Source organism: Borostomias antarcticus (assembly GCF_949987555.1).
Source record: "Borostomias antarcticus genome assembly, chromosome: 9".
Classification (NCBI taxonomy): domain Eukaryota; kingdom Metazoa; phylum Chordata; class Actinopteri; order Stomiiformes; family Stomiidae; genus Borostomias; species Borostomias antarcticus.
The window spans coordinates 10,898,918-10,908,917 of record NC_140242.1 but is presented as its reverse complement, the minus strand read 5'-3'; the positions used below and the strand labels follow the sequence as shown (position 1 = coordinate 10,908,917).

Sequence of the window (10,000 nt, the reverse complement as noted above, 5' to 3'; positions counted from 1 at the left end):
TTCTGATTAAAATAGTTGATACCCACTGTGAAAGTCCTGGTTGTTTTTATAGATCACAGCGTTTGTCTGGGAAGGGGGGTACGCATCTTTCAGGTCCCGTGTTGGTTATCAATGAGACCCCAGGTGCTGCAGGTGGCTCCAACTTGATGGCCGGTTAATACACTCTCTCTCTTTCTCTCTCTCTCTCTCTCTCTCTTTCTCTATCCATCTCCCTCTCTCCCTATCACTCACTCTCTGTATCTCTCTCTCACTCTGTTTCTCTCTCTATCCCTCCATCCCTCTCTCTTTTTCTCTCTCGCTCTCTCCCAGGTACAGCAGATTGCTCCAACTTGGTGGCCTATTAATTAACCCTCTCTCTCTATCTCTCTCTATCCCTCCAACTCTCTCTGTATCTCTTAGTCTCTCGCTCTCTCTATCCCTCCACCCCCCCCCTCTCTCTCTCTCTCTCTCAGCTGTGAAATCTCTCTCCCGCTACCTCCATCTCTCTTCTGAATCTCTTATTTCTCGCTCTCTCTCTATATCCCCTCCCTCTCTATCAGCTGTGATATCCTATAACTTCTGCTCTGCCAGGTCCAGTCACTGTCTGGTGGGACGACAGCATTCCACTGGCACGAGTTCCCCTGGACTCTGTCCTCTCAGTCAAACCCCCATGAGGAGGCTGGGCCACCCAGTCAAAACATATGGCCGGGTACTCATAATGCCAGCCTCCCTCTCTCTCTCTCTCTCTCTCTCTCTCTCTCTCTCTCTCTCTCTCTCTCTTTTTATATATATATATATATATATGGTAAATGGTAAATGGACTGCACTTATACAGTATAGCGCTTTTCCACCTTAGCGGCACTCAAAGCGCTGGCCTCTCATTCACACACACATTCACACACCAATAGCGGTAGCTGCCATGCAAGGTGCTAGCCTGCTCATTGGGAGCAATTTGGGGTAAGGTGTCTTGCTCAAGGACACTTCGACATGTGGACAGTTGGAGCTGGGATTCGAACCACTGACCCTTCGATCATTGAACGACCCGCTCTACCAACTGAGCTACAGCCGCCCCAATGTAGTATAGAATTTTGATGTAATTGTTAGATTTTTTAGGGTGCAAGCCCTGAATTTGAATTTGTCACCGGCCACCTTACTACAGTAGGTAGTGTTACCTCCAGCACGTCGTAGTTGCAGTCAGGGTGGTACTCCACGTCAAACTCCTGGATGGTGATGGTGATGCTGCTTCCTGGGGCCGTGCGGAGGTACCAGATACACTCGCGGTTCTCTGGGTATCTGTTGGGGTAGTCTGGACTGTTGAAGGATCCGCTTGGGCCCTGCAGTTCTCCACCACACCCTGCAGGGGGAGACACTGAGTCAGTGGTGCTGAATGGGGAAACGCTAATGACAGTGCATTAATAAAAAATAAAAAATAAAAAGGATTTCTACAATATGGCTAGTCAAATGTAACCTGACGCTGCCAGATGGTTTGCTTCATGTAACCATCTGAGAATTCTCCATTGGAAACTGTTTGAAAAAGGGAAGGGACTTTAAAAAATACTTCCTCAAATTCCTCAGAACCAGTGCTGATTGGTGAGATTGTTTTCCGATCGGGCTCAGAATTTTCTCTATCGAGAGTATCCAGACTGATTTGCGAGAAACAATGTGAGATTGAAAAATCAGGATGGTCTCATGAGGCTAAGTCAAGTGTACTTGGCTCCCAAATAACGGATGAAGGAGGGATTTGACCCACCAATATGGACTAATTGGCAAAAAGTGCAGATGACAACGCAAATATACCCTGCTGAAATAATGTACATGATACAACAGCTAGTTCCAACCGTGCATTGTGATTGGCCAAGACAAGAGCCGTGCCAATAACCACAATATACCAAGGGGCAAATCACCGGTAAAGGTATCACACCTTGTGTTAAGCTGCCTATAGTAACAGAAAACAATGAAGAACTAGTGCTGCGAGCAGCAGTGAGCGGGCCCTCGCACCCCACGCGGGTCGGGGTGTGGCGCCGTTAAAGGGTGTGCTATTTCGGTGTCCAGTACTGACAGAAACGTCCTGTCACCAGTAGGTGGCGCTCTAAGCGTGACTCAATACCGACGCATAGATGTGTTCAGGACAGTACCTTGATGAAGTGTGAGAAATGTTGTGTAAATCGGACAAAGTATGTAGGAGTTATGAGGACTTCCTGTAAGCAGTAGGTGGCGCTGTAAGTATGACGCAATACTGACCTACAGATGTGTTCAAGATGCGACCTTCATCAAGCATGAGCAATTTGGAGTAAATCGGATAATGTATGTAGGAGTTATGAGTACTTCCTGTTTCACCAGTAGGTGGCGCTGTAAGTGTTACTCAATACCGACGCATAGATGTGTTCAGAAGGTGACCTTCATGAAGCGTCAGCAATTTGGTGCAAATCGGATGATGTATGCAGGAGTTATGAGGACTTCCTGTTTCACCAATAGGTGGCGCTATAAGTATGACGCAATACTGACACATAGATGTGTTCAGGACAGAACCGTCATGAAGCGTGAGATAAATCTGACAAATCGGATAATGTATGGAGGAGTTATGAGGACTTCCTGTTTCACCAATAGGTGGCGCTATAAGTATGATGCAATACTGACACATAGATGTGTTCAGGACAGAACCGTCATGAAGCGTGAGATATATCGGACAAATCCGATAATGTATGGAGGAGTTATGGGGACTTCCTGTTTCACCAATAGGTGGCGCTATACGTATGACGCAATACTGACACATAGATGTGTTCAGGACAGAACCGTCATGAAGCGTGAGCTATATCGGACAAATTGGATAATGTATGGAGGAGTTATGAGGACTTCCTGTTTCACCAATAGGTGGCGCTATAAGTATGACGCAATACTGACACATAGATGTGTTCAGGACAGAACCGTCATGAAGCGTGAGATATATCGGACAAATCGGATAATGTATGGAGAAGTTATGAGGACATCGTGTTTTATGGCGAAATGTCAAACTTTGGCGGGGCGCCACGGCAAGGGTGTTTGGTGAAAACTCAATTTTCTTGATAACTTTTGATCACAAAGGGCTTAAGATGAAGCTGACCGAGTATGAAGTTGATCGGATGAAATCTGTAGGAGGAGTTCGTTGAAATACGAGGCATGGAAATGGTCAAAACAAGGACAAAATGGCACATTAAAAGCAAAATGGCGGCCTTCCTGTTGCATGTTGGGTACAGCTCTAAGAGACATTTTAGTGTGGCTCGATGAAATACATATGCCCTCCGAATTTCGTTCGCCTACATCAAACTGAAAGGTGGGGCTCGCCATTTGAAACTTTCCAGGGGGCGCTCTTGAGCCGTTTTGCCACGCCCATTTCCGTCACCCATGAATTATCAAATTTTTCACCGGGACTGACGTATCTGCAAAGTTTCATCCGTTTTCATCGATGTTTAGGCCGCCAAAAAGGCATTTGTTTTGGAAGAAGAAGGAGAAGGAGAAGGAGAAGGAGAAGGAGAAGGAGAAGGAGAAGGAGAATAATCCTTCGAAATACAATAGGGCCTCGCACCGCCAGTGTGCTCGGGCCCTAATTAAACGTGCAGATGACAATGTAGTTGTGGAATAATGTACAATCAACAAAATGTGGTCGTTCACAAGGGTTTTCAGTAAATTAAACCAACGGACAGAAATGCACCAAGCAGCTGCACATTCCCACAGAGTAAACAACTTAATCAAACATGTCCCCCCCTTGTTGTCCTGTCATTTTCCAATTGGACGCATGGCTCTGATGAATATTTAACACGGATCTATATGTATAAAGTCCTTGCAAGTGGCTCATTGAAACAAACCACCAAGTCCCATCAGAGTATGAAGGTAACCGTAGTCCTTCTGGTGTTGGTGATCTGCAGCCTGACTGGTGCTGAGCTCCAGGGTGGAGACAGAGAGAATGACATCGCCTCAGAAGTCCAGGAGCAGATGGGGGAGAGAAGAGAGAGGGAAAGGAGGGGTGCTGACAGGGTTTTAGGGTCCTGCCAACTTGATATGTGTCAGCTGCTGGTCAGCCTGGGAACCCTAGAGGCAAGGCTGTCTGAAGCTGAGAGACAGGTATCCGCCTCGAAGAGAGAGAATGAAGGTAAGCGAATCTTCAGAGTCCATTAACAATGTCTGTATTGACTCTGTAATGCAATGAATGCCTCTGTTGTATGCCAAGCTACTCGGGCAGAGCTGAGAGGTGTGGAAGACTTGAAGTCTGCGGTGGCATCCCTACAGAGACAGAATGAAGGTAGTATGGAATTTGACAGACTTATTTGAGACTGACCTCACTTTCCAAGCTTAATCAGCTCACCAGACAAGGTGGAACTAATTCAGTTTGAGGGAATGTTGTCTGTTCATACTAAGACTAAAGTGTGTCTAAAGTCTGCAATATTGTCATCACTACAGCTCTGGCTGCCGAAATCAAAAAGCTGAGCAGCACGGACACCTGACTGAATGCCACTGAAAGCCAGGTGGAGAAAATACAAGAATCTGCAGGTTCTCATCATTAAAACGTTTCATCTCATGTGAGTCTTCCCAAAAAATCTAATGTTATACTAATAATATAATCACAAGGTGATCATTTCCATGTTATCACTACTTATCACGCCCATCTGTAACATGCATTAGCTTTGTTTGATTGAGTCCATTAAGAAAGTCTGTATTGACTCTATAATGCAATGACCTATTCCATTAATGTCTACTTACTCAGGCTGAGCTGAGACATTTGATTATACATGTGTTCATACACGCTACAGTGGCTGTTTGATTCTATCCTTCAGACAATGGAAAGATGAAACATTTATGTATGTGCGGTAAAAAATCTTAATGATTATATAGTCTGAGGGGAAATCTTAATGATTATATAGTCTGAGAATCTGACGTCAGATTCAGTTATCCAAGCGGCTCTGTTATTGACCATTCTTCAATTCTGTACCCAGATAAACCCAAGGTGGCCTTCTCAGTTGGACTGACTTCCACTGATGGAAACACAGGACCCTTTGATGCTGAAATGACCATGGTCTACAAAAAGGTCATCACCAACATTGGCAACGGTTACAGTCCAACTACAGGTAAGGTCAACACACTGGAGAGAGACATCCTCAGTGCATTGGAACATGATAAAGACATGATACTCAAACAGTACTATGTAGTACAGTCCTGTCCAGCACTCAATTCTCAATGTTTCATATAGGTATCTTCACAGCGCCAGTGGGAGGAGTCACTTCACATACTATATAACAACGGTGGGAATGACGTAATAGTGCAACGGATAACTGAAAAAATCGTTCACATGGTGATGCAAGCATGAAATTTGACACAAATACTCTCTAAGGGCCACTCTTTTGGAAAAAGGCGTTAGCCACTCAAAAATTCAAGATGGCAACCATTTTTCAAGATGGCTGCCATTCCTGTCGTATGTTCTTGTCACTGTGTTCAAATGGTGATACAAGCATAAAATGTGCCACAAATACTCTCTAAGGGCCACTCTTTTGGAAACAGTGGATGGCCAGTAAAAATTCAAGAGGGAGACCCTTTCCAAGATGGCCGTCATTTTTGTTGAATGTTCATTTTGTCCGTGTAAATTTCCGTGTCAAATGTTTGTCAGAATCCAGATTTTTGTAGTCAAAGAATATATTAGGGATGTTACTTTAATAATGTATTCTGTTGGGGACTGAGTTCAAGGGAAGATTTAAAAAAAGACATTAGTTCTATTCACATTTGTATCAGCTTAGTGGCCTTGTGGTTAGAGTGTCAGCCCTGAGATTTAGAGGTTCTGAGTTTGATCCCCGGCCGAGTCATACCAAAGACTGTTAAAAATGGTACCCAGTGCCTCCCTGCTTGGCACTCAGTATCAATGGTTGTATTGGGGGTGTCTCCCTGGTGTATCCAGGGAGGTGTACTTCTACATCAAGCTGCCTCACTGTACAGCATCAGGAGATTCATGGACCGCAAGGTTCTCAAAAGCTACTTGCTTACTTTCCTATTCACATTTGCAAAAGAAAAGCTCTTTGATTCTGGCTGATTGGAGAGGAGCAGGTGCGTAGTCTCAACGCCAGACCCATGACAGTTCTTTTTCTGATACACTACGTAAGCTACGCTAACGACGTTACTGCACGCTGCATCCCCCTCTCTCTATGGGTCTGGGACAGTTTATGCAAAAATGTGGTGTTCAAATTCTGGCAATTCATTGGTTTTGCAGGAATCCCTGCGACACCAATCAGTAACGACTTTCGCGATTAGGCGTTCCCTCTCATAGATATTCCCCACCCATCTAACCTGGGCTAGCGTCTCTCATTTGCTGCTAAGACCTGTCACTCTTTCAATTTTGAACCGTTGATACGCCCTCAGACTACCAGCTTAGGCAATGAAGTGGCAGTGACTCTATTACAGTATGTAGTATGAAGAGCAGTGACTCTATTACAGTATGTAGTATGCAGAGCGCAGCGATTCAACATAATATTTGAGTCTGCAGAGACACCAGCAGGTGCGTGAGGCCAAACGAAGTGGTGCAAAGTCAAAATGAGGAACGGTCCGCAAACTGTTAAAATGAGGAAGCATCCCAGATACAACAATAGGGTTTTTAATGCATAGTGAAAAAGGGAAAAGTGAAAAGAAAGAAGGCTTTGGTGGTTCAGACCATTGTCAGCCCTCTGAACGACTGAAACGTTCTTTCTATTCACTTTGTCACTTTTCCACTATGCATTAAAAACCCTATTTTTGTATCTGGGATGCCTATCTTGGATGTCTCCTAATTTTTAACCGTGGGCGGGCAGTTCCTCATTTTGATTTTGCTCCAGATTCAGGAATGGAAATGTTGGCAGGCCAACAAGCTCTAGTGCTGTAGGACTGACCTTAAACTTGCTATTAAACATTGCGCAGTAATGAATGTCAGTGTTTAATTGAGTCCATAGCTTTTCGATGTGGGTTTGAAGAAGGGCGCAGAGACCCCAGACTAGAGGGCATGGGGATAGGGGGGAGGACAGGACAGGATACAACCGTGGAAACCAATGCCAACAAATATAATTCTCACATTTTTGTTGGTGTGTGGTAACACCGGTGTTGCGTTGTGGACATGGTTGTGCTCTGTTTTGTGGTTGTGTTGTGTTATGATGTTATTTTGTGGTTGTGTTGCGGTTACTTTACGTGGTGTTGGGGTCTTACCGTTCTGGTACCACAGCATCTGGAAGCCTGAGTAGGTCACGGACGAATCAGATCGGAACACTACGTGGAGGGAGGAGCTAGTGGTGGTCTGGGCGGGAGGGGGCATGTCCCCACAGAATGTGCCAATCAGAGGGGCTTGTTCATTGGGCCCATTGTACAGCTGGGAAAAACAGAGGACACAGTCAGTATTTTTTTTTTTTTTGTCTATTAATGTATTTATTTAGGTTTTTTATTTTTTACTTATCTTAAACTAACAAACAGAAGACATTCACAAGACTAGAAATATTACCAAAGACACAACAGACTGGAAAAAAAGAGAATAAAGCTAGTCTTAGCAAAGTCAAACATGATGACATGTTTAACCCTAACCCTAACCCTGAACCCATACCTCCAGGGTATACCTAACCCTAACCCTGAACCCATACCTCCAGGGTATACCTAACCCTAACCCTGAATACATGTCAACACTGTCCACCTTCACTTTCTACGAAGGCATTGTGATTTTGTAACTGACTCAAAGCTGAAGACATAATTTGATCAGATGCAACCAGAGACAAAGATAAATTATTGTACACATAAACACATACACACACACACACACACACACACACACACACACACACATACATACCTACAGTATACACACACACACACACAAACACACACACACACACAAACACACACACACACAAACACACACACACAAACATGAGCAATGACATCAGCCTAGCTAAAGAGTGCCAACAAGATGAGGAAATGAATGAGCATCTCCAGGGAATCTACACACTCAAAACGACTCGCTTTCACTTAGCGGCCGGTGATGTCATCTGTGTTTGGGTTGTCACGGTGACCGAGGGAGGCCACAGCATTGGAATTTCCTTGCTAAGACATGTCCATTGTGTGGATGGTAAGTAGCGCTGCTCGCTGTTGGGATTCACTGGTGTTATGTAAGCTATGGCAGACTACCACTGGAGCAGACTTGTCTGTGTGTGCGCATGTTTGTATGTGTGTGTGTGTGTGTGAGTGTGTTTGTGTGTGTGTGTGTGTGTGTGTGTGTGTGTGTGTGTGTGTGTGTATGCGTGTGTGGGTGTAGGTGTGGGTGTTCCACATGTGTTACCTAAATAAAGCTTTGATTGATTGATTGATTACCTTGATGTAGTCAAACATACAGGCGCGCTCCAGGTCGAAGGTGGTGAAGGTGTAGTTGACGGTGTTGCCCATGGTGGTCTGGATGGTCCAACTGCACAGCAAGTTGTGGGGGTAGTTCCCAGGGTAGTTCAGGGATTCTATTGCCCCTCTGGACTGGTTGGCGATGATGATACCCTGACAGTCTGAGAGAGACAGCCATGTGAATTATATATTACATACTGTAGTTTCTACTGTAGCAGGCAAGATACTGACCTACTGTAAATGTCTCAATCGCTGTTTAGAAACAATGTTATTAAAAGTGTTTTTTTGTGTGTGTGATTCAAAATATTATATTGTACTATACAATTTAATTAAGATATGACATGTAAAATGATAGAACAAACCACAAGGTGTGAAACAAATGTTTCAAGAAGAAACATTGTTTTTTACTGGCCTAGCTCAGTCACCCCCTTCTAACACCTAAACAGCTTCATCAGGGAGTCAGTGACTACAGTACATTTACATGCACTCAATATTCGGTTTATTGTCCATATTCCGGTTATTGAAACATTAGGAATAAGGAGTTTACATGCGCAAGCAAAAAGGAATATTCCTGTATACATGGTAATTGTCTGGCCCCCGGGTGATTACTGTTTTTTTGCTTCCCTCTGGAATATGTAGAGAGTGGGTCGTATGCCCACCTCCCTTGTTCTCTGTAAAGCGCATTGTGTTGCCTCTGGGTATGAAATGCGCTATACAAATAAAGCTTTGATTGATTGATTGATTGATTGATTGTAATCATTCGGTATATTCCGAATTTAAATCAGCGACGCACAGAGAACGTCATCGCAATTAACTTTTTTCGGCGCTTTTCTTCTTCCTGTTTAGCCTATCTCCCCAGACAGCAAAGAATGGAAACTATAGCAATATGTTTGTGGTGCGCTATAGTGCTTGCTTTCATCCAGCAACACCACTTCACACTCCTCCTCATTCACTTCCTTACTGAAAGGAAAAAACGTTAAATGCCGGTGCTGTGGCTCTCTTTCATATGCCACTCATTCGCACCAGAGCCCCCCAGGCCCTTTGGATGAAGATTCGCAGCCAGGATTGGTGGGAAATACATAAATACAATCACAGAACAGGAGAGAACATAACAAGCAGAAATACAATCAAAACAGCAGCAACAAATAGAATAGTCAGTACAAAACTAGTTTGTTTAGACATGATTACAGAATTTATTTTGCAGAATAAAATAAACTGTAGGCCTACCTATGAAATATACTATAGATTTGTGTTGTATTGCATTTTGAGAATGGCTAACGTTAGTTTAGCAATCTAGAACCAAGATTCCTTGCGAATAAAACATGCGCAGAGCACAAATTCATGTTCGTTTGGTGGGAATAAACCGATAAGCGTATACATGACCCAATATTCGGTTTGGAAAAGGAATAAACCAGGGGTCTTATTCGTTTTTTTAATATTCAGGATATGCCCATATTCCGTTTATTCAAACGGTTTATTGATGTTTACATGGCCGCGCGCAACCGGAATATTGTTAATATTCCGTTTAAGAAAGGTTTATTGAGTGCATGTAAACGCACTCATAGACGGAGAGTTGCTTGCCAAGTCAGCAAAGGGGAACCGCAGCGGGAACACAACAAGACAGACTTCACTGGGGTGACCTCCTCTCGTTTCAGCCTTA

General features: G+C 43.9%; 1 protein-coding gene across 1 annotated transcript in view; it reads right to left on the bottom strand.

Annotated features, from left to right (window-relative positions):
* The window catches only part of cubn (cubilin (intrinsic factor-cobalamin receptor)), a gene marked incomplete at its 3' end in the record, with an annotated part of 64,364 nt that overhangs the window by 32,996 nt on the left and 21,368 nt on the right, over positions 1 to 10,000 (bottom strand). Inside the window, exons 27-29 of the mRNA XM_084443357.1 lie at positions 8,320 to 8,501; positions 7,171 to 7,330; positions 1,152 to 1,333 (exon numbers count right to left, since the gene is read on the bottom strand). Of these exons, the coding sequence (XP_084299483.1) occupies positions 1,152 to 1,333; positions 7,171 to 7,330; positions 8,320 to 8,501 (524 nt within the window). The remainder of the gene's footprint in view (positions 1 to 1,151; positions 1,334 to 7,170; positions 7,331 to 8,319; positions 8,502 to 10,000) is intronic.